This window comes from Simochromis diagramma, unplaced genomic scaffold (genome assembly GCF_900408965.1).
Source record: "Simochromis diagramma unplaced genomic scaffold, fSimDia1.1 OVJJ01000646.1, whole genome shotgun sequence".
In the NCBI taxonomy this organism is placed as follows: Eukaryota; Metazoa; Chordata; class Actinopteri; order Cichliformes; family Cichlidae; genus Simochromis; species Simochromis diagramma.
The window spans coordinates 7,047,759-7,075,221 of NW_024387279.1; the positions used below are offsets into that span (position 1 = coordinate 7,047,759).

At 41.2% G+C, this 27,463-nt stretch overlaps 5 protein-coding genes and 1 non-coding gene across 9 annotated transcripts; 1 reads left to right on the forward strand and 5 right to left on the reverse strand.

Moving 5' to 3' along the window:
* Positions 1 to 2,027: 2,027 nt before the first annotated feature.
* LOC120715889 (urocortin-3-like) lies at positions 2,028 to 3,760 on the reverse strand. Of its 2 annotated transcripts, XM_040003140.1 has the most exons (2): positions 3,527 to 3,760; positions 2,028 to 3,199 (listed from the first exon to the last, which is right to left on the reverse strand). In XM_040003140.1, the coding sequence occupies exon 2, from the start codon at positions 3,185 to 3,187 to the stop codon at positions 2,816 to 2,818; it is 372 nt and encodes a 123-aa protein (XP_039859074.1). In that variant the 5' UTR covers positions 3,188 to 3,199; positions 3,527 to 3,760; the 3' UTR covers positions 2,028 to 2,815. The 2 variants fall into 2 exon arrangements, with proteins under 2 accessions (XP_039859074.1, XP_039859073.1); XM_040003139.1 differs by lacking the exon at positions 3,527 to 3,760 and having other exon boundaries at positions 2,028 to 3,502.
* A 2,853-nt stretch (positions 3,761 to 6,613) lies between these two features.
* Positions 6,614 to 11,929, reverse strand: LOC120715887 (cytochrome b-c1 complex subunit 1, mitochondrial). The gene is made up of 13 exons (XM_040003136.1): positions 11,778 to 11,929; positions 10,686 to 10,826; positions 10,480 to 10,566; positions 10,228 to 10,357; positions 9,801 to 9,999; positions 9,125 to 9,204; positions 8,905 to 9,020; positions 8,605 to 8,748; positions 8,026 to 8,186; positions 7,843 to 7,928; positions 7,425 to 7,513; positions 7,215 to 7,290; positions 6,614 to 7,121 (listed from the first exon to the last, which is right to left on the reverse strand). Exons 1-13 carry the CDS (start codon positions 11,838 to 11,840, stop codon positions 7,057 to 7,059), a joined length of 1,437 nt encoding a protein of 478 aa, XP_039859070.1. The 5' UTR covers positions 11,841 to 11,929; the 3' UTR covers positions 6,614 to 7,056.
* Positions 11,930 to 12,575: 646 nt separating this feature from the next.
* Positions 12,576 to 16,778, reverse strand: LOC120715884 (tubulin monoglycylase TTLL3-like). Of its 3 annotated transcripts, none has more exons than XM_040003130.1 (12): positions 16,589 to 16,778; positions 16,326 to 16,497; positions 16,180 to 16,235; positions 15,933 to 16,061; positions 15,737 to 15,848; positions 14,944 to 15,048; positions 14,668 to 14,857; positions 14,412 to 14,560; positions 14,090 to 14,333; positions 13,166 to 13,425; positions 12,842 to 13,017; positions 12,576 to 12,748 (listed from the first exon to the last, which is right to left on the reverse strand). In XM_040003130.1, exons 1-12 carry the CDS (start codon positions 16,691 to 16,693, stop codon positions 12,743 to 12,745), a joined length of 1,704 nt encoding a protein of 567 aa, XP_039859064.1. In that variant the 5' UTR covers positions 16,694 to 16,778; the 3' UTR covers positions 12,576 to 12,742. The 3 variants fall into 3 exon arrangements, with proteins under 3 accessions (XP_039859064.1, XP_039859063.1, XP_039859065.1); XM_040003129.1 differs by having other exon boundaries at positions 12,576 to 12,752; positions 16,589 to 16,775; XM_040003131.1 differs by lacking the exon at positions 12,576 to 12,748 and having other exon boundaries at positions 12,900 to 13,017; positions 13,339 to 13,425; positions 16,589 to 16,776.
* Positions 16,779 to 18,956: 2,178 nt separating this feature from the next.
* Positions 18,957 to 22,329, forward strand: hmces (5-hydroxymethylcytosine binding, ES cell specific). The gene is made up of 7 exons (XM_040003141.1): positions 18,957 to 19,109; positions 19,267 to 19,488; positions 19,825 to 19,968; positions 20,080 to 20,274; positions 20,469 to 20,623; positions 20,700 to 20,892; positions 20,984 to 22,329. Exons 1-7 carry the CDS (start codon positions 18,957 to 18,959, stop codon positions 21,173 to 21,175), a joined length of 1,254 nt encoding a protein of 417 aa, XP_039859075.1. The 3' UTR covers positions 21,176 to 22,329.
* Positions 21,375 to 26,272, reverse strand: rab7a (RAB7a, member RAS oncogene family). Its single transcript, XM_040003142.1, has 6 exons — positions 25,981 to 26,272; positions 24,329 to 24,407; positions 24,017 to 24,143; positions 23,288 to 23,506; positions 22,986 to 23,114; positions 21,375 to 22,878 (listed from the first exon to the last, which is right to left on the reverse strand). The coding sequence occupies exons 2-6, from the start codon at positions 24,379 to 24,381 to the stop codon at positions 22,783 to 22,785; spliced, it is 624 nt and encodes a 207-aa protein (XP_039859076.1). The 5' UTR covers positions 24,382 to 24,407; positions 25,981 to 26,272; the 3' UTR covers positions 21,375 to 22,782.
* Positions 26,273 to 26,839: 567 nt separating this feature from the next.
* On the reverse strand, positions 26,840 to 26,912 carry trnaf-gaa. The gene has a single exon. It is a non-coding gene; the product is annotated as a tRNA-Phe (tRNA).
* Positions 26,913 to 27,463: the final 551 nt, after the last annotated feature.

The window sequence follows — 27,463 nt, forward strand, 5'->3', positions numbered from 1 at the left end:
ACATAATCTATTTTATTACAAAACATTTAAATATACAGAAATCTTTAATCTTCAAATGTGACCACCACATACAGACCACATCATGATAAGATGATGAGATCATCTGCATGCTGGTGCATCTGTACAGTAATGACTGAACAGTGAAGCTCACTTTCGTTGATTTCTCTAGTGCATTTTGAATGAATCGGCTGCTGCTGTGAGAAAAGCTACAGGAAATGTCAGTAAACTTCGACCATCTCATGGATTGCTGACTATCTCACAAAGAGGGTGCAGTATGCTGAACAGAGCTCTGTGTGATTTGGTTGATGTGCAGTACAGTAGCTCCACAGGAATCTGTGCTCTCTCCATTCCCGTTCTCCTGGTACACCTCAGACTTCCCTTATACCTCCTGGTCATGCTACCTACAGTAATACTCTGATGATTCTGCGGTGGTTGGATGTATTAGTGATGGAGAGGAGGACTAAACTGTTTGTGGGGTGGTCTGTGAGGAATCATCTGTAAAGCAGTGACACCACCTGGATGGTGATGGACTTCAGAAGGAAGAGGTTGGCTGAACAATCCATTCCCCTCTCTGTTTATCGTTTACGGGACAGGATCTGGATATGGTGGAGGAGTACAACTGGAAGACCAGCACAGGCTGTATAAACAGGGCACGAGCAGGCTCTGCTTCCTGCAAAAGCTGAGCTCCTTCAATGTGCAACAGAGTGATGGAGGTTTTCTATCACTCAGTGTCCTTTGCTGTGGTCTGCTCAGGGAGCAGCATCAAAGCTGGTGACACCAACAGTCTGAATAAACTGATTAGGAAGGCTGGCCCTCTGACTGGTGGCAAACTGGACACTTTTATAGCTGTGATGAAGACGAGGCATCTGAAAAACCATCATCCATCATGGATAATCCTGAGAAACCTCTGCATGATTTACTGGACAGGCAGCAGAGCTCCTTCTCTAACAGACTGATTCAGCTCTGCTGTCACAAAGAAACACACAGGAAATCTTTCATACCGCACATTATCATCCTCCATAACACAATATATCTGTCTGACAAAGAACCATCTGCCAGATTTTTTTCAACAGGTTATTTGGTAAATTCAAAAGAATTTCCCAAATATGCCTCCTCTCACAAGCCTCCTCTCCATCACAACTATAAAAGTGTCCAATTCAAAAGATATGGGATAAACAAAGCATTTCTCATCTCATCATCAGTGGAATAGTGAAAATTTGGAATACTCAAATAATGCTCAGACAGGCAAACGCTGTAGGTTTTGTTAGGAGGGAAAATGGTTACTTACTGACTTTAATGTTCAGTCCGAGTGTATTTCCTGTACTCTTAGCAGCTGTCTCGGCCAATGTGTGCAACAACTTGGAAGCCAAACTGAAAGGGACAAATAAAGACTGCGGTGTCACAGATGAGAGCACTCATTACATAAATCAGAGTACACTCCAGTTGCAGTTTATGGTGATAACTGCCTTGTGATGATGATGATGTGAGTTGTATTTATTTGAACTTCATAATAAGTTCATATTTTAAGTATGCTTCACCAGACAGATACGTCAGACTATAGAGCTGTGTCATGGGAAACAAAGCTCCAGCTTAAACACAGAGTAAAATTACTGTTTAAAAGCAGAAACACTTGTTTTATTTGTGGTTTACCGCCCGTGGTAACTGCTACAAGAGATGCTTTTAGGCTAAAGGTTTGGAAAAAAAACAGAGATAATACTGTTATAATATTCTCATGGCAGTGTAAACAACCCCAAGCTAATTAATGCCAGCTAAGGCAACAATCTAATACTATTGTAAGAGCATTTATTTTAATTCCAGATAGTTTGTCTGCTGCTCAGCAGGGTATTAGTGGCTTCTTTACTTATATTTATTGTATTATAATCACAGTAATTGAAGTGATTTGTTTCATTTAGTTTCTGTTATATCAGCACGTTTTGAGGTCCAAAAGTGTGAAGATGATATTTAAATCAAGCCAAAGTCATGGTCAGCATAAAACAGAGAAGAAGAAAAAAGCCTCACAGTGTAAATCAGATGAGCAGTTTATTTCACTCTGTTGCTTCACATTTCTTGCTCGGTGTAAGAGCACAGATTAATTATGCCATAGATGTTAGTCTAATCCAGAGCAGATAGGGCTTCAGACTAAGAATAGCTGTGACTTGTTTGCCAAATGTATCAGTAGTGAACAAAGGTTTTTAGAAAGGGTCTCTTCTTCTTTTCAGAGGTCAATATCCTGCGCGTGTCTTTGTCCTGTTATCACCCATCGGCGCCTGCTGTGGGTGACGCAGGCTCATTTGGCTGAGACCCATTCATTTGTGCTTTATGGGCTGCTGATGCTTGTAATTATGGCAAGCGTGCCTGATATCAGTGCAGAAATGAATTAGACTTGAGAAAAAATGGATTATGATATTGGATTTAATTGTATGTTTTCTACGGATTGCATGCAAATACAATAAAACACTTCTCCGAGTCACAGTTTGGGAGCCAGTGGTGAGTATCTGAGACTAAACACCAGCATCATCTTACATTGTTTGCAGTGTCCTTGTTGTGATTGTTGTTGTTGATTTTTTGTTTTGTTTTTTCACATCACTGTAGTGATTAATCAGTCCATGGTGTGGTTTGTGTGTGGAATGTAAATGGATTAAATATAAGTATAAAAGTAAAGCAGATCTAAGCTCTAAAGGACAGATACTGACCGCAATGACTACTTTCACATGAACTAACATTGTTTCTAACCAGGTGTCAGTGCCGCAATGTGTTAGCTCTGTTGTGAAGTGAGATTTCCTCCATCAAGCCTTCAAACTTCTCCGGGGGGCTTTCATTTCCTCTTGCCTATTCGTGCCATCAGCTCTGCATTGGCTGCTGCCTTGGTCCTCATGTCCTGATTCTTGGCCAGGTCTATGAGTACACTGAGGATGCTGGTGGGAACATCAAGGGACAGAGCAAAACGGGACGCCTGCTGGGCTCTCTTTGGCACCTGGGAGGCAGGGCGCGGGGCTCGCCTGAGCACGAGATGATGCTGTGATCGGAGCAGTGAGCTCAACGCACCGTTGCGGTTTAAGATGTCGACAGCCAGCATGTCCCTCTCTGTGTCTTCATCGAGTTTGGCAACAGCCAGACTGCTCCTCCGGCTCTGAACGCACAAAGGAAGCAGCAGAGCCAAACAGAAGCACGCACGCACACTTCTCATGGTCAGGACTGTCTGCAAGCAGAGAATCAGCTCCATATTACACAACTGTGACAGTGCAAGACTTCAGTGAGTGATCGCATGGAAAGACAACAACATATCCAACTGATGTACAAAAATAAAAATAGCTTTTTATTTCTTCAGCAATAAAAAGATGATGAAACACTAAATTCTTTAATACAGTTCTTTGCAAATCATTTTAGATCATCTGAATATTTAGTTTCTTAACCTTTCAATCATCCATCCATTTGATCCTCCTGTTATAGTCTGCAGTATTCTCTGATTCATGCATAGATAAATCTTTGCAAACCTCGTCAAGAGCCAGCCAAAATCAATACTTACTCAGTCACCAATATCAAAAGTTGGTAACTTGACAAAAAGGCACTTCTCCCTCCTCTGTGTTAAAGACAGCAGCTCTTTTTATGCTCAGATGTCCTGTAATCTTGTATTTTCTGTCTCACAGCTTCTGCTTCTTCACCGGAGGAGCAATGTGCACCAAACACGGTCGGATGTTGAACTGGACTTGACGATGAGCCGCTCGTCCTTTGCTTCGTCTTCAACCACTTTAATCCTCGCCGTGACACTGCCCCTTCCCCTCTCTGTTTATCGTTTACATCTCTACACCCCATCGCCCTCCCCTCATTTCATCTCATTTCCTTTGCACTCAGTGCTATCTTATTCTTTCTAAAAATAACACAATAGTAATCACAATAGCTTGCTTGGAGTGACTTGAAAAGTTGCCCCAATTTGGAGTCAAAGCACAGCCCACCTCCACGTCCATTCAGAAGTTAAGCATGGAGACGCTGCGAGAAAACAGTAATTGTTGGGTGTTGAAATGTCCCATAAATTGTTCATCTTTCATCATGCTTGTTAGTTTATGTTTTGGAAATCATCTGTGCAGACTGAGTGAACATCAAACATGACAGTGATAAGAACACTGTGGGAGACATGCCCATTTTGGTCTAATTTAACTGAATGTATTTAAGGAGTTAGAAACATTAAGGTGGTTGGGAGCTGGTTTAGATTTACTGACAACAGTGTGAGTGAGTCTGTTCTGTAACATGCATTAGCTGGAAATCACAGCAACTAAATAAGACATGAGGTGAGTGAGGTGAATTTTTTTTTGTGTGTGTTTGTTAATACCAATTAACAAACACAGAATAAAAGTTTTTCACTGGCTGCCAGTTTTGAAACTTGTTCTTTGACTAATGTCAGTCTTTTCGATCTGACCCTGTGCATGACAGCCCCTCGTTGACGTGTTTTTACGCCTATGCCCCAGGAAAAAAAACATTGACTCTTAGAGGAACATGCTGTGAGAACACATCTTTCTTCCTTTCTACAGAGCACAGAGGAGAAGAGGTGAGTATAAAGAGGTTAGAAGGAGAAGTGACTGCAGATAAAGCCCCGTGGAGAAGAACAAGGAGGAAAAGTCTTACAGGGCCAGGAGGGCAACTCAACAAGACGAGGCCTATCTCATTTCCTGAGTCACCTCCATTCGGGCCCATCAAAGAACTTACTCTCATCCGACTAATGATATATTACGAGTGCAGCCAGATTACGATTGCTGGGTCCTTGAGGGCCTCAGGCTTACGAGCCGTTTCAGTTACCCACAGGTCACAGTAATGTCACACAGCAACAAACAGATGTACTGAGTTGTACCAGCAGCATTATTCAACATGACACGGAGCAGCACATGAACCTCAGACGATGTCATCTGTGTGATTCAAGATAAAACATACGTCATAGCAGGTCCTACTTGCCCATTCAACTGACTAATGACGTAGGCTGTTTACAATGAGCCTGATGCGTATCAGAGAGCACTTTATTCTCCGACTGTTCGCCCCGCTTAATATTCATGAAATGTTTAAGTTCTAAAGACGTTGTTAATAAAACGCAGCAATTGGCAGCAGTAAGGACAGGCTATTAGAAGACAATTGCAAATACTTATTCACTGTGGCAAAACTGAAGTAGGCAAACTGCGCTTTGGCCACAGCCACAATTTAAACGTCAAGACAAAGATCACAGATTAACCCAACATATCATATGAAGTCTGAGCACAGATAATACAAATGGCACGTCTGGTTTAGGACAACAACATGAATGATAATGTGTTCATTAATGTATACAATTTTTTCAGAAAAGTAAAAAGTGCGATGTTTACAACACTTCAAAAACTGTGACAATTTAAGTTCCAGCAAAAACTTTAGATTTAAAAGTGAAGGTAGTCAAGTAACCACATCATCAGTGCTTTAAACGTCCAAGAACCTCCAGACAGAAATATTAGCCCCCACACAGCTCTTCCAAACAAACTAGTTTTATTTTGAATGCTTACATTATTTTACTTTACAAAATCTGCCAGGGGCAAAATTATTGGGCCACTCAATGCTAATTTATAATTGTGAATCCTTTTTGATGGATTAAAGCTTGCAGTCATTTGTTGTGAATTTCAACAAGTCTCAAACATGCCTCCTGAGTAATCTCAGCTCATTCTTCTTTAGCCAATCTGTCAAGCTGCTCTAGATTTGATGGTCTTCTCGGACTTTGCTCTTCTGTTCACCTCACAGATTTTCAATGGGATTCAAATGAGGTCAGTCAATAACTCTCACTTTGGTCTTCTTCAGGAGCATGTTTTGGGTCGTTATTGTGTTGGAAAACAAAGCACTGACCAGACTAGTTTTGTTGCTTACAGCTTGATATTTTCTTCAAAATCTTCACATATTCTTCTTTCTCCACATCCACAGCATAATACTCCCAACTCCTGTGTTTCACTGTGGGGACGGTGTTCTTTGGGTTGTAGCCACTCCTTTTTTCTCCAAACATGAGCAGCATCTTTATGGTCAAAAAGCTGTAGCTTCATCTCATCTGTTCTTGTCCTTAGTATGCTTCAGTCTGACTTCAAGGTGTCTCTTCTGCACGAATAGTTTTCTCTTGCTAACCTCACAATCCATTCCTGTCCAGTCCTAGTCTTGTTCTGTGGCGCACTCTTTGTTTTTATACTGTGTGTAAATTGGAAGATAACCCTCAGCTTTAACCAGATTTTATAAGTTTCAAGTATCGCAAAGTTAAAGTGCATCATTGCACAGCAGTGGTTTGTGCTTTGGCTCAATTAAAGATTTTCCTTCTGCTGAAAAATCTTATGTGGAAACACAATTGATGCTTTCTAAAGGAAACTACTGTGTTTAGAAATGTTATGTTGAAAAGCCCTTGCTGTGTTTAAAAAAGTACTTTTTCCTTAGTGGTCTGATATTACAAACCTATGTTTTAAAAACACTGTGAGGTATGAATGAGACTCACAGTAAGACCAGGTTAGCTCTTTGCTTATATTGTGCACACGCGTACTGTTTACATTCATATTCAACATTTCTGTATTTACATAATTTAATCATTAAGAAATCCTTTTGTATGACTAACAAAGGGACACAAGACAAATATTTTACAGTTTTTTTTTAATTTTTGTTGGAATGAGAGCTTCTGTTATGTACAATAGTGGACAGAAACAAATGTTACAGAAATTATAAATATACTCTTGCTCCACCTGGTGATATTCAGTACTGACCATATTATGTCACACTGATAATTATTCAATATTCAAGTCAGCCCTCTGTTCCCTTTATAAATCAGTATAAGGTGAGCAGTACCTGTGCAGTACAATCAATATGTAACCAGAACGCAATTTAAAGACAAAATATGCAGATTGGCTGCCCCCTGATGGCTACTGTTAATGAGCTGGTTGGACAAAAACGGGAAGCAGAGGTTGGATGGCTGCCTTTGCTGACACACCAACATGTGGACAATCCACTGTTTACTCTCGCAGAGATAAGGGGAGGAAGGTGAAGTAAGGGTGAGGAAGAAGAGACACATAACTAATCATCTTAGAACCTCAGCCAGTACATGGCACTGCGCATTCTGTTGTAGTCCGGTAACTGCTCAATGGGGCCTGGTGGAGAGAAGGAGGGACAGGTTAGAGAAAATAGTTGCAGCAGGAGCTGCATCCTTGCTGTGAAGAGACTAAAAGTACAGCAGAACTCACCGACAGCAGCCACAGCAGGACACTTATCGTAAATGTATTTGCAGCAGATGTCACGCACCATCTTGGGGGTCACAGCCTGAAAGGAAAGATTTAGAGTTAAAACGCTCATCCGGGAGAGACTACAGGACTAAGCCAAATCTGAGAAGGTACTGTATGATGCTGTGAAGACACAGAACATTGTGATCTTTTTGTCCTTTAGAGTAAACTTACATCAATCCGAGCATCCCACTCTGCTATAGGAATACGCCGGCCGTAGTTCAAAATGTGTCTGCCAATGTCATCACAGATTGGTGTTGTTCCTAGAAGGTAAACAGGAGTGTCAACTTATAATTCATGAGAGTGGTGTGTCCGAGTTCATAAAAAGAGAACGTTTTCATTCTTTTTTTCTGCAATTAAAACATACTGTACTGTGTGAGACTTTCAGGGATGCAGTGCACACAGTATCATCAGGTAGTGTCATTGCTCTCAAATTCATTCTGCTGCTTAATAGTGAACATGTTCAGCTCAAAAACGTTTTAGGACTTTACTTTTTTGAAAGGAGCTTATGAAAAAGATCTAAAAATTCCAGGTTTTCAACGGTGTGCAAAAACTATATGCACGTGTATAATCCATTACAGATATTACGTACCATTGAGCTGTCCAACCAGGCTAGCCTTCAGAGCATTCCTGCCTCTGGCGACATCACTCTCTGTCACTGTGGTGCACAGATTCATCCTGCAGGGAGCAAAATATGAAGGAATTAAACCTTTAGCAACAAACCACAGACTCTAATGTTCCCGTTGCATCTCTCTGTCCGTGAACCATTACTGACCAGGCATTCTGGGACCAGTGCATCATGTCGTCGATGTTGTTCTTATCGGCCACAAAGTAAATGCCCAGCAGGCCAGTGTCGCTGTAAGAGGAGTGGAAGGCCTGGAAGCTGTGACAGAGGTTATCCTCCACCGCCAGGCGAGCCAGGCGGCTGCTCAGGTGCTGAAAAAGAGAAGAAGGAGGAATATGTTATTATATTTCTTCATAACTAAAGAAGAAACCAAGAGTCAAGTTTTTCCAGTTGAACTGATTTGTGTATTCAATAGCTGACACTCACAATATAATTACAGTATTACTAAAAAAAAAGTACTTTTTTTGTTTACATTTTAATCACTTTCTTGTCAGACATAACAAAGACTTGTTCATCTCAGCAAGATCCTCCTTTCTGAGTTTAAATCTCAAATCTGATATACTATACACTGTGGCAGCAACACTTTTACCTGAGAACAAATAAAGCTTAAAAGATAAAGAACCAACATGATGATGTCATGTTTGTGGACATTTCAATACTACAGTTACACTTTCATCGTTGCCATCTGTTCTACACTGTACATTTTAAAAAATAAATAACATTTCCAACCTTTCCACCACCGTAGGTAAGGTCATAGCTGCCGATGATGGCGTTGGCCACCATAAGAGGCACGATGTCTGGACTAGCAGCACTAGCACCCTCCACAGCGATGGCAATGTGTGCCAAGGGAAAAGCATCGTCACGCATACGGACCTGAGGAGAGGAAGAAGACCATTTACCATAATTTTGAATGTCCCCACGTCTCATTCTAAACAAGAACCAGGTTTTTGAAATCTGTATAAACACAAATACTGAAGAAAAAAAATTAACATGCAGTTTTTATTTGTTTTTTTAATTAACACGTCTCACCTCACTGCCAGTAAACCGGCAGGGTGACAACACGGGAACAGCATCTCCCTCGTACTCAAAAGACACTCCACTGAAGTGAGACTTGGCCAAACCAACCAGCTCGTTGTGGCTCACACCTGTAGAGGAAACACACCAGATAAGCATCAAGGCTTTCAAGGAAATGTAGAGCACCACAATGCACCATAATGCGTCTTAACAGCGTAAGAGGAAGAACACCTACCTCCAGCAGCAGCGAGCACCATGCGAGGAGCTTTATAGTGGCTGTTGATGTAATCCACTAAATCCTGGCGAGTCAGATTCCTGTGAGCATTGTATAAAAGATTAGTCATTTTGTTACATAAAGGTGTAAATTGTGTGATTTTTTTGCTGTGTTAGTTAAAGAATTATAACAACTATCATTAGAACTGTGCCATATCATATTGTCTGCAATAATACCAGTATAAATTTATATGCAGTATAAAAATTGCGATAGCAAACAGATAGGTGACAATTTAGTAGCTCCAAAAAAAAAGAAAAAAAAGAAAAGAAAAAAAAAAAAAAAGTACAATATAAGCATATTTCTCCTCATTGCTGGGTTTCAAAAATGGCAATTTTGATTTTCGTGAAGGTTTCGGGAATCATCGAGTGACACCACTGACTAGCAAGTCGGTGGCAAACAGTCTGATGTCACATTTTCAGCTCGCCTAAGATCACTTGGAACATCAGCCAAGTAGGTAGTAAAAATAGTACCTGGTATCAGGTAGTACCACCTAAATGGAAAACCCTAAAATCTAAGTCAAGCTATACTGAGCCAACTCGAATAGCCCGAGTGGTCTTTCCCCTGACAGCTGTTCTAAGACATAATAATAATAATAATAATAATCTAGAGATATTCATGAGCAGGCAGCTCCTCCCACCTGGCACTGCTGGAGGGGCCCAGCACACTGTGTCCCAGAGCAGTCCCCTGGAAGGCTGTGGCATGCAGCAGGTCCAGGCAAACTTCCTGCAGGTTGCTCTCAACTTCCTCCAACTCACGCAGGACCACGCTCCGCTGCTGCTCGATTTCAGCCTCGTTAAGGGAGCAGCTCTGCACGACTTCTGACAGCAGCTCAACAGCTGGAAAACACAGATGTTGTTCACAACTAAGAGGAGAAATGCACATACTTTGTGCTAAGAAACAATGAAAGTTGGAATTTCTTCCCTTCATAGTAGAGAACCAAGTATAAATGACTGATTTATTGTTATATTCTTATTAAATAGTTTATCTCACTGTGATGTCTTGGCGATCACTGTATTATTAAAACTAGAGAAGAATCTGTGTTTTTTTTTTTTTTTGCCTCTCACCTTTAGGCAGGTCTTTGGTCAGGGTCTTCATATAGTATGCAGTGTGCTCCCGGGAGGTGTAGGCGCTCAAGTGAGCACCCATAGACTCCACCTGCTGCTCAAGGGCTGTTTGTGGGTGCTTCTTGGTTCCCTGCAAAGAAGACAAAACACATTTACTGAAGGAGGGATGTAATTGCAACCTCTGTCATTTTGGATATATAAATTCTACTTTAACAAATAGCCCTGTAGGATAGCAAAGGTCATGAAGTTTACCTTGAAAGCCATGTGCTCCAGGAAAAAGCCTGCTCCATTATTCTTCTCACTCTCGTAGCGACTGCCTGCACCGATCCACAGTCCAACCTGTGACAAAGAAGAGATGGCATGTGCTGAATAAATATGCTGAGGTTTACATGAGTAAAAGTGTCTATCGTGTGCTTAAACAACTCCAACTTATAGCATTATTTATGACGTGTTCTTACAGTGCATGTAGCATGTCCAGTCTCCTCAGACGCAACCCTCAAACCATTGTCCAGTGTAGTAAGACGGGTTTCAGGGGCTCCTAACAGACTCTGGGCATAGCTTACTGAGGCCTGTCCACGCCTCAAGGACAGCAGGATGGGCTGGAGAAGTTACAGATGCAAAACATTAAAACAATAAATTTTAAAATAGGACTCTGGAGAACCACTTTTATATTTTATTATACTACATAACATCCCAATATAAGAACATTTGGTGTACCATCCCAATGATCTATCTGCAAGTTCAAAAGGACTCTCCTGCTAGCGGTGGCTTTTAATTAAAATGATCCATTTTGTTCTGTGTTTACAACTGATTACCTGGGAGGAAAGAATGTTTTTTCTGACTTTGTATGCGCTAATAGGTAATAAATATCAGTTCATTAGCACAATCTTTATCACCTGCAGAATGAGTGATCAAAAAACGAAAGGCTAACCCCAAATCCCTCTAGAGCAGTGTCTTTTTAAGACGGTACAGCTGTAATGACATGTCAGGGGCTGTCACTAGTAAACAGAACTGTACTGTTATTACAAAATCTGGTAAAATCTTGAATTTATGCCACAAGTATAATCCAACCCGGGTGTTATCACGACGTTTTCATGTTATTTTCGAGTTGACGTATTAGTTCTTATCCAGCTCTTCAGCCGCACCAACAACAGTAGTCATGTGTCTTTCCAAAGTCGCTACACTATCGGTGCTAGCCTCACTTGTCTTTGAGGGCAAGTGAGGACAAATAGCAAATGTTACCTCGTCAATGACCAAATTTAAGTAAAACGACAATAAGACTGCTTGAAAGATCTTTAATGAAGTGGACAAAGCGCTTTAGGTAGCTGTTATAATATGTATTGATTCATAAGCCGATTGACCTTGCATTCAGTGATAGCTAACTAATGCTAACCGGTTACAGACTCTCCATAGCTGTACAGCGGACAGCACAGCTAGCTAGCTTCCTGGCTAGCACGTACCAGAACACTTTTAGTGTTGCGGAACATTCCGCCAATATATTCCACATTTTTTAACAAAGTATTCTGTCCGACCTTTAAAGAGATACTTACTCTGTGGGTTTTGGCAAGGGCTCGACCCACAGTGCTCCCCACTCGGCATACGGACGCAGCCATTTCTTCGTACGGTTACAGAAGGCAGTCTCGGCTGTTCGGTTGGTGCTAGATTGGATCTGTCGAAGGGACGACGCCGTGATTGGTTTTTACAGTGTGATGCAGGCGCCAGCACCTCTGCTATTATTGGTTTAGACTTCGTTAGCCGAAGGAAAGCAGCCAATCACAACACAATAGAGTTCCCCGCTGATCCAATCTAGTACAACCTAGGCGCGCTCATGTGTCTTCTTCGCGTGGACTTCCCTTACAGTACCGTTGAGCTGTGCATGATCGCCGCCACCTGTTCACTGTCGTTACTGACAGCTTCTCCATTCTGTTTATCTTCTATTTGAGGAATTCATTAGCGAGTCCCAATGTCAGCGATATTAAATAATACTAAGCCTCATTAGCTTTTTGCATTTTACTCCATCTCTGTTAGAAAGAGATTTCCAGTGAGAGTGTAGTGATCTCCGTTTTTCACAAAAGCGATCCCAGTTCTTTCAGTCTATCTCCTCCTGATCGCTGTTGGTATATTTTAACCCCTCATACTTCTTTTCTGACCTTTTCATGATTATTTTGGGCTTTCCATATATAAAACTGTAATTAATGCAAAATCACCACTATAACGAAATCGTTTATCTAGTTTCCACACTGTTATCTTATTAGATGTTACACATCTCTTCTGTTGTCAGACATTGTTGAGTTACCATCATAGGGTGAGAGAAAGAAGACGAGGAGGTGGCAGAAACCCACAGTTGGTGTTTTTGAGCTACATCCTTTAATGGTATCTTAGGAAGAGACTTTACTTTTTCTGCTGAGGGACTCTTGTCTTTGATGGGGAACGGTGTTTTGGCACTGCACAGCTGGAGGACTTCAGGGGAGGAAGCGAGTAGGGGCATTTAACTCTGAGACATACTGAGGAACTTTCACAGCTGCCTAAAGATGAAAAATGACATCTGAAGTACTCCATCATTGTCTCCATTTAAATATACATAAAGCATAACGAAGGGAAAGCTGTTCCTGACCTTTTTATATATGAGCTGGAAGTCTCCTGTGTTTGCTGTGCGCTTAACTCTCCGATCCAGAGCAACTCGTAAAGTGTCCTCCTGCACTGCAGCACAGAGATGGGCTGTCACAGGGGTTGATGGAGCCATGGTGGGACTAGAATTGATTTCTAACAACCACGGATGCAAGTCACGATCTGAAAAATGAACATGTTATAACATGTTAGTTGTTGATAATTATTCTGTTCTTATAACAGTAAAAATATTTAAATGTTATTTAAATGAAATGAATGCAGAGAGTGTAATGTGAAATACAGTGTGTCATGTATGGCGGGCCCATTGTACCTAGCATGAAATCAGCACCATAGAGCTCAAATGTGTTTTTGCGTGACTCTATCAGATCCTGTGCTGTCTGTAACGCATAGATGAGAGCTCTCTTCATTCCTGGGACGACTACAGTATCCCACTGAGCTTCCCGGTCCTTGGTGCACAGAAATGTCTTGAACTGGTCAACCGACCACATATTGTCTACTGGAATGCTTCTGTGCCACTGTAGCAAGGGCCTCAAGCTCTTCTGAATGGAGTTATTACACAAGTGCACGGAGCTTAAAAAATAAAAGACAAAACTGTTATTGGACAGAGGTAGAGTTTGTTAGGCTAGGATGTAGAAGAGTGTTACAGGAGACACAAACTCAGGACATGCTTGTATATCAGCAGGTCATTTTGACTATGTCTACATGTCTAAGTACACTGAGTTGCTGCCATGTGATTGACTGATTGCATATTTGCATTAATGAGAAGTCAAACAAGTGGACCTAACAAATTGGCCGGTAAATATAGTTAACCAAATCCCACATGAGTTGCAACCTAGTTGGAACTCTTTGAAGTTTGCAACAGCTTAATCCTTCCTGACAAAACTCATATAATTTCTTCATATATTTCTAATACACAAATTCCGAGGATTCCCACATTTCCTCCCCCTCAGCTCAATGGAAGCACTTACAGACTGTGCACTATGGCTTTCTATTTGTTTGAAGTATGCGGAGGCAGATGTTAGAATTTGACTATACCCAGAGGAGAAAGTTAACAACTATTCAAATGATGCACAGATGGAAAATCAAATTTCCCGCCAAAAATGGCATGCAAAATAATGTTGCCCCTGTGCGGCCTTTCACTTCCTATTTTTCTATTTTAATGTCAAACTGGTTTCATGTCTGCCCCTTTTTCTCATTTTCACCTCTTATGTTTTAGTAATATTATTCATCTCACCTGTCCATTGAATCTAGCGTGTAAGGCTGTGTGGAAAAGTGTAAGTAGCACTTTTTGTAGAACCACACGGTCAGAAGATTCCAGTCGGTGACCAGAAACCACTGGTGCACATCAAACTTGGTGTCATGGATAAGGAAGGGGCGCTCCAGGTACTTCTGTACCACCCATTTGTTTTCCTTGATAAGTTTTGGATCACCCTTCACCAAGTCGAGGATCTGGTCAAGACGATTAGCACATTTGATCCCTAGAAAGAAAGTACAACAGGTCAACCATGACTTTGTCAGACAATCTGGGAAAGGCCTGATTGTGCGTGGCCTCTCACCTCTGCCTCTGGACTTTGCTCCAGGTTTGATGATCCAGATGTTATGGATGCCTTCTATCTCCAGCTGGGGTTTGACTATCTTCATCCTCTGCAGCATAGCCTTGCAGTGGATCACTAAATAATCACTGCTATCAATCTCTGCTCCACCACTGAGCAAGGAAGCACACAACAGAGTTGTACTTGACTGAGAAGAGCATGTTGGTCTGCTAAAGCCTCTGGATAATTCTCTAACATGCACATGGTGATGCATACTCACTGCACAACTAGATAGTAACTGTCTAAAAACTCTGCCCACTCCTGTGCGGGTGTTTGCTGTGTTTCCAAGTTAGTGTCTATGTCACTGTGCTCCAGACTCTGCAGAAAGTCCTCGCAAACTTTGAGTGCCTTTTTGATCGTTTGGGAAATATTCACTGGGCTAGACTGCCGTTTGCTTTGTTTCTTCTTACCTGAAGGAAAGAACGAAAAACACCGATCGCTCTCTCTTTTTTTCTTTGAACAGAGTAATATACACTTATGTGAGAAAAGGTCATACCCTTAACAGCTTGTATGGTGTGACTTATTCTCTCTCCCTGAACATCTTGGTCCTTCTCCACAATGTACTTCAGAAGACTGGTGCACGCAGTCCTCCTGTAGTCATCTGCACAGAGATCAGAGATGTCATGGTGTGCAGGGCAAGCCGTGTGGCGTTGTGAGAAAAGGACCCAAGATGCAGGCACTGGCTGAGATGCGAGTGAGCTTTATTTACAGAAGGTGAAAGCAAACAAAAGCGAGAATGGCGAGGACAGAACTAAGACATAACCTAAACTGGGGCAACTAATAAACAAACCTGAAACGATAACATGCAGGGAGAAACACGGGATGAGAAGCAGAGAGAGACGCAGAGAACACCAACTAACGGACGGACCGGCAACCAGCAAAGACAACCCCACACTATAAATATACACACAGAGGAACACGAAATGGCAAACCGAAGGGAGGCACAGCTGATCCTAATTAACAAGACCAGACACAGACCTTCAAAGTAAAACCGGAACCATCGAAAGAACTGCAGACACTGACTCAGGGACATGAAAGAGAGCATAGAGAGAGCACACCGACACATAACCAGACACACAAGGAGGCATGGGAAGAAAACCTCTCAACTAGAATATATAATCAATATTAATAATAATGATAATATTAATAAACACAAAACGGTGGGTCACCGACCCAGCACCATGACAAGAGATGAGTCAAGCAGAAATAAAAACTGAAAAAAAAAAAAACATTACAAAGAAGTACAGTACAAGAGGTCAAGCTTGAAAAGACATAAAATGAGATCTAACCAATGAAGGCATGCCTCTCATCCAGTGCTGCTAGTCTGTAACAGCGGGGGAAGGTGTCTGGGTCAGCCGAATCAAACCAGTGTAGTTTCCTCAGATTCAAACACAAGCCTGTCTGTAACGGGAAAGAGAAGTAATGATGGGGGGCACAGAGTTGGATCCTAAGGCTGTCTGAAATAACAACTGCAAATAAATGTACCTTGGTGGTCAAGTTGCCTGCCTTTGAAAAATGATTAGTTATCTGTTCCTTATGCAGGTTTTTTGTGTTGATGGCCTTTCTGCGGTTTGTCCAGTAGAAGTAAACCATTTCATTCCACACCAGGCGAGACTACAGAAATGAGCAGAGGAAAGAGATGAGATCTGAATCTGGGATTGGCTGTAATTTTAACCAAGGTTTAACCAAGGTTAACAATGTATACTTCCTCAACATGAAAAGCTGGTCTTACCATGACATTGTGAAGTCTGTTAGCATCTTTTTCTTTTTCAGCATCATTTGAGTTGTCTGAAAAGAAGAACCAAATGTTGATAAAATGATGGTGTGTGCAGAGATACCCACGATTAGTCTTCTGAGTCAGCCACGCTTCTAGCTCACCGTCACCTCTATCACTACACACAGCATAATTCGCGTCGGTTCTGTTCCTACTGCTCTGATGGCGACGCACTCGGCGCTTAGAGTAGACCATACACCGCTCAACCCAGCCTCTAGCCCTCAGCCCTTCCCTGATAACAGGATACCTGCCCTGGATCGAGAACACCTTATGCATCTGAGAGGACAGAGAGCAGACAAACAAACAATGGCTTCGCAATCCTGAAAACACATGAACGATTTGAACACATTCAGGAGTGCAGGCTTACCTTGACAGCTTTGTCTACGACAACCCTGGCTTCTCTCAGTCTATCCAGGTCAAGAGCAGGCAGGCTGACAAAATTGCGGCAGACCTCAGGATGGGTAGCTGGCATGCACAACCATATAAACAATCACATTCCAGTCATTGAAAAGAATATATTGACTGCATTTATTGGCTGGACAATACTCCTAATATAAGATAACCTTTATTAGTCCCAGAGGTGGGGGATTACTATTGTTACAGCAGCAGAGTCGACCGGAGGGCTAAATAGATGCACCACAACCTAAAAACAATAACACTATGCAAAAAATATGTAACATAAAATATATATGAATAAATGTTTAAAAAAATGACAACACTAAGAGCCAATTTAGAATCTCCAGCTGACCTAATGGTTGCCTGAGGAAGTTGGAGAACCCATGCAGACACAGGGAGAACATGTACCTTACATGTAGAAATCCCCCCAGGACCTTCACACCAACGTGCTGCTCATATTGCTCAGTTATGTAAACATGTACTTCTTTTCCTTTGTTTTGATTTTAGCCTAGGTTTTACCATATCAAGATATTTGTTTGGGCACATTGCATTTTACTGAGCTACATGCCATTTACTTATTTAAGCTATTTGTTAATTTTTTGTTTTAAATCTTCATTTTAACTGATGTAGCATTGATTTTCCCAACTTTGGGAAAATGATTCACTAAGCTGATTTCTGAGATGCAGAGTGAATCTACTTGTTTGCAGGTTGCTTTTGGCTTCCTCTTGGTCGTCTTTCTGTAATCCAGCATTCTCCATCTCGAACAAGCCTCTGATTCCCCCGTGTAACACAAAGAGTATCCCATGCAACTATCATATCAACTATTAAACTATCATGCAAGCTGGGGGAGGGGAGGGTGGGGTGGGGGGGGGACCCCAATGCATAAAGGACACTAAACACAAGTGTTGTTGGCACATGATAGGTACAGCATAACAAAGACTAGGGTAGTAGTACCAGAGGCTAAAGGCTTAGTATCTTAAGTGAAGACCAAGGAACAAGCTCATGAAACTTTAATGCATAGTTTTGGCATTCAAACACTTAGCCACCTGTCCTGAGTGTGACCTCATGATTAATTCTGCATTTGTGATCTACAAGCCATGTCTGTGAAGAAAGAGGCCAAGTTGTCTTGAGGTGTGAAAACATACTGTTCATGTTTCAGTTCAACAATAATGGCTTCCTCTGAAAGAATTTCCTCTATTAAAGTTATAATCTGTACATTTAACAATAAAATGGGGTAATAAAATTTAAATAAATGTAGGATTACTGGCACAAAACCTGGGAATCAACTGGGGAGCATTAGTTGATATTGATGGAGCCAGAAAGTAAATACAACCCAGTGATTTCCAGTTGCATTTGCCTGCTCCTTGGAAAGTTCAGACAGAGGCAGCATTTGCTTTTATAGTTTTGTATCTCTCACTGCTCTGCTCTCTGGGCATGGAGCACAGTGTCCAGCTGTGGTCTGGTGTCCCTCTTGGTCCATGTGGACAGACCGATGAGACTACATACTGACATCAGCTCTCATTCCTCAGGAGGATCATTGTGCTCTGCTTCATAGTTACACACAAAACGGGGACACGGTTTAATGCAGGGGTGGGCAATTAATTTGATACACCTGATACACCTGTCAGGTTTGTGTCTAATGCCCCTGCAGGGTGTGATATGTCCTTCAGTTACCTTTTGAACGGAAGGCCAGAAGTGGAGCCAAAGATTTACACACATCAGTCTAGACACTAACAAGATTGTCTTGTCATTGCAGCGTAGCTAACCACAGTAAACTCACAAGCTGCTCCAATAAAACATGTCACCATCGCGTTTCTCCTCTCACCTGCTGAGACCCACAGGTGTCAGGAGCGCATGCTGAGCCTGAACCGTTACCTGTTTACTGTTGCCTTGGCAACTCGTGGAAAGCCGCTAACATTTCCGTCTTTATCTATTTGCGATGTGAGCAATATTTATTTATTTACTGTTTACTTATTTATTTAGGCGTTAACATTAGCTCCTCCGCTTGGTTAGTGTGTTGATGGAAATCGCTTAACATTTTACGTTTATGCCAAATATTAGTTTATGGAATGCAATATATGTTTAATTCTTCATTTTCATTCTTTGTTATTATTAATTTTTACATTTTACCTGTTGCACTGGCATAAATAATTTCAGTGGTCTTAATTGCACAGTTGTATTGGTACTTTTTTGGTGGCACAAAGAAGAGCTAGGTACTTATTTATAATTAAACATTGTAGCTATCATATAATATAATATAATATTTGAATAATTATTTTATTTTTTATTTTATTCTTATAAAATATTCTCCGTACGGCCGCCATCTTGGCTCTGGTTAGATGGAAGCAGAGCCGGTGTACGTCACGGCGTGTACATCCGCGCCCCCTTCACGGCTCTTGCCCAGGCAAATCCCCGCCCTATATTCAAAAATACACCGAACTCTAAACCTCACCTCGGACACAAACTCAGAGGTTAAGAGTGGCTCAGATACAGTAAGTACAGCTTTTTCATGCACGTCAAATATACCACAACATTGGAAAAGTGGTGGGGCAAGTAGTCCTAAATAGTGTCAGCGGCTCTAGAGCTATGTTTTGGTCGATAAAAAGTCAGGCTAACATGCTAACACGATATCTTTAATGTCGTTCTCAGGTGTTGGAAAAGTTCTGCTTCGTCTCATTTAAAATGTGTGGAAGAACAGCATGCACCCTTGCTCCTGACGAGCTGAAACGAGCCTGCTCTTACAGAAACCGAAGGGGGCAGAGGAGACAGCCCCGCTGGAGGGATGGAGACGCGGACAACTATCGACCCTCCTACAATAAGAACCCGCAGTCCATGAGTCCCGTCCTGCTGTCACAGAGGCATTTTGACAAGGTAATTATAACGTATACAGAAGCTAACATGTCAACTGTTTGTTATAGCTTAACTTATATTGGGGAAGCGCCCGAGGAAGGTGGAAGATTTGACGTTTTTAAGTGAAGTGGCGCTTTTGGTAGAGGACCCCAGGTGAAGTCAGTCACTGTCTAACCTCCTAATAAAACCTTATATGTTTTATTACAGTTATAGAACTTAAAAACGTGATGTTAACATTTGCTAATGTATTTCTTGTGTCTGTTGACCGACTATGTATTAAATATTACAGGCTTCAAAAACATATTCTGTCCTTCTGGGTTTTTTGCATTGAATATTGTGTCCGTCTTTTGTCTTCAGGATGCTCCTGTGGATAAGTGTGTGTTGGCCTCAATGCGGTGGGGTCTGGTACCCTCATGGTTTAAGGAGAGTGACCCCAGCAAGATGCAATACAGTACCAGCAATTGCCGCAGTGAGAATATATTGCAGAAGAAGTCCTACAAGGTGCTTTACCTAGTAGCAAGTGATGTTACATTTCCTGTGCATCACGTGTTGCTTTACTTGTCGGTTTTTGTTACATAGGAGTGTCTTAACCATTTTACCATCTCCCTGTAGGACCCTATGTTGAAAGGACAGCGCTGTGTCATTCTAGCTGATGGTTTCTATGAGTGGCAAAAGGTTGAAAAAGGCAAGCAGCCTTTCTTCATCTACTTCCCTCAGACTCAGTCAGGACCCAGCCAGGAGGAAAGAAAGAACTCAGACTCTGAGTCAGTGCGCCCTCCAGCCAAAGCCTCCTCTGGTTTGATGAAGGTTTGCTTTGGGTTTTCTGTTGCAATATAAGCTCCACAAACATTTTTTTCATCTACTTCAAAAGTAGAGAGAATGCAGCTTAGGCGGATATTAAGTTTCCTGTGTGGGAGATGAGCCAAGATAAAAATGTGCATGTGTCCACCAGGTGTTTCTGTTTCATTGTTGAAATCCCCATTATACTCTGTATTTAACAGGGAGGAGAAGCTGCAGGTGAGTGGACAGGATGGAGGTTGCTAACTATGGCAGGAGTGTTTGACTGCTGGACACCACCAGAAGGTGGAGAACCCCTTTACTCATATAGTGTAATAACTGTGAATGCTTCCCCAAATCTGCAAAGCATCCATGATAGGTAAGAATCCCAGACCAGGAAACATGCTCTTAATTCGTGCTGTGTAAAATCATAAATCATTGTGACTGCTTTTTAGGATGCCAGCGATCCTTGATGGGGAGGAAGAGGTTAGGCAATGGCTGGATTTTGGGGAGGTGAAGTCTCTAGAAGCTCTCAAACTGCTCCAGTCAAAAAATATTTTGACTTTTCACCCCGTCTCTTCGTTTGTCAACAACACGCGCAACAACTCTCCAGAATGCCTCCAACCAGTGGATCTCAACAGCAAAAAGGTATCAGATATAATGATGTGGTTGGGAATTTTAGCCATTTTGTACTAACAAGAGCGGTTACAGCTGAGAAATTTGACTCTTTCACTCGTAGGAGCCCAAGTCCACAGCAAGCAGTAAGATGATGGCAAGCTGGCTGTCGAGCAGTTCACCTTCAAAGAGGAAGGAGTCCCACACAAGTGAAAGTAAAGAAGAGCGAGAAAGCAAGCCACAGAATCAGCGCAAGTCTGCAGGAGGACTTCAGCAGTGGCTTCAGGGAACCAACAAGAAACCAAGAACAAAGTAAATACATGAACTGAAAACTTGACAGTGTTTGAAAGACCATTCAGGTCTTACTTATTGTACTCTGCTGCTGTATAATTGTATAAGAAAAAGTTTAAACTTTTAAGAAAATTTTTTAACTTGTACTTATGAATACTTTAAATGTAATTCATTGTTCTACAACAATTTAAGAGTTCATCAATAAATGTCAGACACAATAATGCTTTATTCAAGGTTTTTTTTTTTTTTATTACCCTTATTACTTGAAACAATGTAAATGCTATCTATGCATTATCATATTAATAATATAATAATGATGAATGCCAACACTCTCCCCCCCACATTTGTCCTTCAGAGTTACAGTATGTATGTCATCTTGTTTCAAAGTTTTAAAATAATACGAACAGACAGTTAAAGATCTGATCAGTTAAAAGAAATGTCAAGCACTTGAATCGTATGCCAACACGAGCATCTGGCAGAGTCAGATATGGAGATTTACAACACAACTTTATGTTTTCCCCACACAATGATTGAGAGGTCTGCAAATATACAAAGTTGCAACAGTTGACAATAAAAAGAAATGTACTAGCTAATAGTACTGGGTTATGAATGACAATTTGTACTCGAGAAAAATTTCTCCTCTAGGACTATCTGGTAGACTGACATGCTGTCTTGATTTGGTTCATGTCAAATGTTCTATCTGGATTTTTACAACCTTCATTTCCTCAGCAGAGGAACAGCACTTGGATGCAGGAACTGAGTCTGTATTCACACAATGTTCTCAACCTGAGCTACAATTGTGTTTATTGTGGCTCCAAAATGAGATGTTTCAGTAAGTTTTCAGTTACCGAAGATGAAAGAAAAAAAGAAAGAAGAATCTGTACACACTTGTCTAATGGACTTGTTATCGATCTGCATTTCCAATTCTATACCAATTACTAAGAATCAGCAGGCAGTATGATGATATCATCTACACTTTTACACAGTATCCCTGTTTAAGTGTCAGAATTATGTTTTTTAAAGATTTTTATGAGGTCAAGTGAAACCACATTAACAAGTGTTTCAGAGTGAAACTAACATAAGCCACAACACAAATGAGTAAGAAGGGGGAGCAGTGTTTCTACTATTCATGCAGCAGCAGTGGGCTGTGAAAGTAAGAAAACCACTAAAAAAAAAAAAGTTTAAATTAAATTAGAAATACAAATAACTAAAGAAGTAATGCTTTGATTTCCCACTTGGACATATTCAAATAAAAACTGTTACAACCAAAACTGGGACTGAAAGCATTGATAAACATAGAACTCCAAGTGAGATCAGCCCATACCACCACTGCCATGAAAAAGTATGAGAAAACACTGGGAAGTCATAGGCTTAATACAAATAAATGTTGTATTGTTCCCTCGAGGTGTTCTTTGGGCTAGGAAATTTAGATTTTTATAGAAAATGTGTACTTCGTATACATAAGGAGGTGAGTGCAGCATGTTTGTGTATACTAGTATTCTCAATAAGTGGAATGCTGCTTGTATATTGGGCAATAGGGAATAACATAGTGAGCCATGGGAAAGAGGATATATAGACAAGGCAAGACAGGGTAGTGAGGGCATGAAAACCCTCCGAAGATCTTCAGAGTCCTCAGCAGCTGCAGGTCTCTGCTGACGGCTTGGCTCGCTCGTTTCTGTCCAGTTTAATTGGCTCAGGGAACTCGTTGTACAACTCCACCTCGGTCTCCTGAAATCAAACAAGGTAACAGAGTCTGTGTGCAGCTCTACAGCTCAGTCTCCATGAAGTTGTGTGTCTAAAACTGCCCAACAGCTTTCCTGCTGACATCACCTTACCTGTTTAAGAGCATTGCGTGCAATAGTTTGGAAGGCCTGCTCCACATTGATTGCTTCCTTGGCGCTGGTTTCAAAATATGGGATGTTGTTCTTGCTCTGGCACCAAGCTTGTGCTCGCTTGGTTGTTACCTGAAACACAAAGAAGATGGTGAGGTTAAAAGCATCTGGCAAAACACAAGTTATTCTTGTTTCATTAAGCCATTCGTATGACAAATTACCAACACATGTCACACATTTTCGATAAAAGATGATGCATCACTTACATGATGTAACACATCTGGCACAGTTACATTTGAACACACCTGTCTGTTTTCCAAGTCGATCTTGTTGCCCAGCACCACAAAGGGGAAGTTTTCAGGGTCTCGTGGGCTGGCCTGAATCAAGAACTCGTCCCTCCAGCTGTCTAGGGTCTTGAAGGTGTTGGGTGCAGTGACGTCAAACACCAGGACACAGCAGTCTGCTCCACGGTAGAATGCCACACCTAAAGACTGGAACCTCTCCTGACCTGCTGTGTCCCAAATCTAAGAGACAAGAATCTTTATGCTTACAGGCCCCAAATAAACAGAAATTAAACAAAACAAACAAACAAACAAAAAAAAAACCCCAACAACACTGGTTTGTATGGTTGAAATTAACCACATCTAACTTTTACCCCTAATTTGAGTTTTTCACTTTTTTTGTAGTTTTTAAGAAATAAAAATGAGAAAAAAGTATAACTAGTTTAATAGCCTTTGTAGGTCAGACGGTCACCTACATTGTCCAGTTTCAAAACTCATCTTAAAACGCATTTATACTTCCTGGCTTTTGACCCAGCATGAGACATTGATCTTAGTTGTTTTAACTGATTTATAGTTGCCTATTTTTACTTCTTTTTTATTGTTTTCAATGTACTTATTCATTTTTGTGTATAGCGCTTTGTGTCCACTGCAGCTGTTTATAAAGTGCTTTATCAACAAAGTTATCATGGTACATAAGACTAAACATTTCCATTCAGTTTTTCCAGTATTCTTGTGAGCATATTTTGGCAGTACCTGCATTGTGACAAGTCTGTCATCCACCATTACTTCTTTTGTCAGGAAATCAGCACCTATTGTGGCTTTGTACTGGTTGCTGAACTTCTTATTCACATATTGATTCATCAACGAGGTCTTCCCAACTCTAGAACAAAAATTGCAGAACAATATTTAACACACATGAAGGGAAGAAACAAACGAAACAAAAATCACCACAATGAACTCATTTGTAAAGCTTATAAATCCTACTTATTCCTACTGGTGTCTAATTTGAAGTGAGCCATTATTCAGACCCCTTTAGTATTGAAGCAGCTGCTCAGCATCACTTACCCCGAGTCTCCAAGGATGATGACTTTGAGTAATACTTTCTTCCTCGACGTCATTGTGCCACAGCCGCGAAGACAACAAACTTTATTAGAAGAGAAGAGAAGTAAGCACTAGAAAAGCTCAAATGAGACAAACGAGACTAAGTGCACCAACTGCTCCTGTACTTGTCTTTTCTTCACTTTGGAAACAAAGAAAACGGCTACACTGTACCACGAGGCTCAAAATATAACAATGCAATGTTGAGGCCATTGATCTGAGCTGACATTTGGTTCTTTTTGTTATGCTGTAAAGTATTCATTTTGTTCTATTTATACATTTCATATACACCATTCAATGGAATAAACTACATTGTTTCATTTTGAAGCAACCATTCTTGGAGGTTTATAAAAACAAACGTCAAAAGAAATGGAAGCATGCCCAGTTACTCCAAAATCCTAAAGGGTATGAATACATTTTGATGAGGTCTTCTCTGAAATATGCATTTATCCAAATACAAGGCAGGTATTGCACACCGTTTAGCTTCACAATTTAGTTCATAAGTCTTAATAAACAGTTCCCGTTTGTTAAATTTGAGGAAATGGGACAATGTATTATAGTTGTCAGCCATTTTCTATTCTCCCCCCCACCCCCCTTCAAATGTAGTACATCCTCCTCTCATTGTTTAATCTCTGTTAAGGGGTGACGCAAAATCTAAGAGCTGCAATAAACATCCCAGACCCTGCTGATCACAAGTCTAGTTCGTTTGTTTGTATGTGTATAACTAAAATCCAGATGTCAAATATCCTCATCCTTTGTGCCTGCTCAAGACATCACTGAGCATTTCCGACTTGGACCGAGTGTGCTACGTACTAATAACTACCTTTCACTGCTGTAGTGACCAAAGTCCAAACTCAATTACAGAAAGGCTTTATCAGTCCAATCGGGATTTTTTTTATTTTTTATCTTGGAGACAACATTACTGAAAGAAGGTACAGAGCCTAATCACAGATTATGCTGTGTTTCACAGATCACCCCATTATGAGAACAAGTAACCACGGCTCGAGGCAAAACTAGCATAGCGCTATGCGGCTCTCATAATCTGTGCCCCATGACACCGTGTCAGCGACTGATCACATGGTTAAAACACAGGACCAACGGAACCATGACTTGGCAAGCATGTTGAGCATAATAAGTACTTTAGCTGGCCTCGGTGCACCAAGGGGTAGGATCCATCGATAAGGACGCGACTGTAAATCCGGCTAACTATAGTTATTTTCACTTTATACATTGTAAAACAATGTTGCACTTGCGTTGAAGAAAACTGTCGTGAAGACTTTGAACGTATTTGCAAGGGGCTAGCTAGTCAGAAAAAAAAATTACATTTAAAACACTAAATGCTACATAGTTAATTGAGTAAATGCAACAAAAGGGTGAAGCTTGAAAACACTGTCATTAATAAATAATAATAAATTCAAAACAATGGGGGTTGGGGCGTTTTTCCTTTTCTTTTTTGGACAGTGTCGACTAGCTACCACATCTGTGACACTTCTGATTTTTTGCTAACGTTTCGTTAGCTACGCAAGCCTGATTGACCAATTTAAAACTTAGATAACGACATCTATACTCTTATCATATGCTATCACTAAAATAAACAATCAAAGTCACCACAAACCAACCTGGGCAGTGGTCCTTCAACAAACAGATGTCAAAAGTGGACTTTTCCTTTGCTTCGTCTGGAAGGCTAACGCACAGGCTAGCGAGCAAGCTAACGGCTCCTCCAAATGTCTGGCGTAACAAAACAACACGTACACAGCGTCGACAGCTAATTTATTTCTGACAACGAGCCCCTCAAATGACCCTTTTTATCGAAATCAATACTGCCAGTGCCGAAGTTTAACTCCCTTCGTCTAACGATTTGGTAAAATGCTCTCTTGTCCAGTTCCCGTTGACGCTCGCTTTTCCTGTCGAGCTAGCGTGCTAGCTTTTAACGGAGCTATGTTCACTTCCTCCAAAACAAGAACCGTCATGAGCGCTGACGTCACGCGCTACCGTGACACACAGCTGCTAATGTTTGCCCATACTGTATATATAACATTATGGAAGGACTTCGACCTTTATATATGGAGTAAAATAAACAACCTTGACTACCCTTCAATGATGAAAGTAAGGAAACTTATTCTTATTATGAAATTCCACTATTTTATTTCGTTACGGAGTTTCTATAACTATGAAGCTAAAATTACCCATCCAACCATGTCGTATATGTTGTTGAAATCTATAACTTATAAGAATTGAAGTTGTTTTTGTCCAATGTCACCTCATTTTTAAAGAGCTTCCATCAGTTCATCAGATCATTATTGTTATGATTATTGTTTGTTTGTTTGTTTTTTACTTAAGAATTTTTGTTAAAAGCTGAAACTTCATAACCATTGTCAGTTTATCCAACGTACTTGACAAATAGGGAAACTTGGCAGAAAGGTTTTAACTTGAGGTGATACTCAATTCGCAATAAGTCAAAAGTCACTCCTGATCTGCTGCCGAAACCCGGGATCGAACCAGGGACCTTTAGATCTTCAGTCTAACGCTCTCCCAACTGAGCTATTTCGGCTATATGTGGGCTGGGAAAAGAAATACACACTGGCGACTGGCCAGATGGTAGAATTGAAACATTTCAGATTGTTTATTTGAAATTCAGGATCAGTCATTGACCCTAGCTGGGGCAGAATTAAACATACACTATCTACCAATCGGTAGGTTGGTTCCCCAATCCCTGGCTCTTTTAATCTGTATTTCAAAGTGTCCTGAGGTAAGATATTGAACACAGAGCTGCCTCTGATGCAGTAGCAGTTTTTGATACGGGCGACACGGGCGGTTGCCCGGGGCGGCATCGTGGTGGGGGGCGGCATCACGGGCATCGGCAAAAAAAAAAAAAATCTCGTACTCATGCTGCCCCGACGTCATGTCAGCGCATATTGGGAATGGCATAGGCACCGATCGGTTTTCTATCGCCCATCTGCTGGGAGTAAGAGCGCCCTCGGTTTGCGAGGTGCGCCTGCTGCTTGCGGCACAGGGAGGAGAGGGTGGGGCGGCGGGGGACTTATAATTTGCACCGATGTTTTTCCGAAATTCTATACGCGCCTGCTTGCTGCTGAAGTCAAA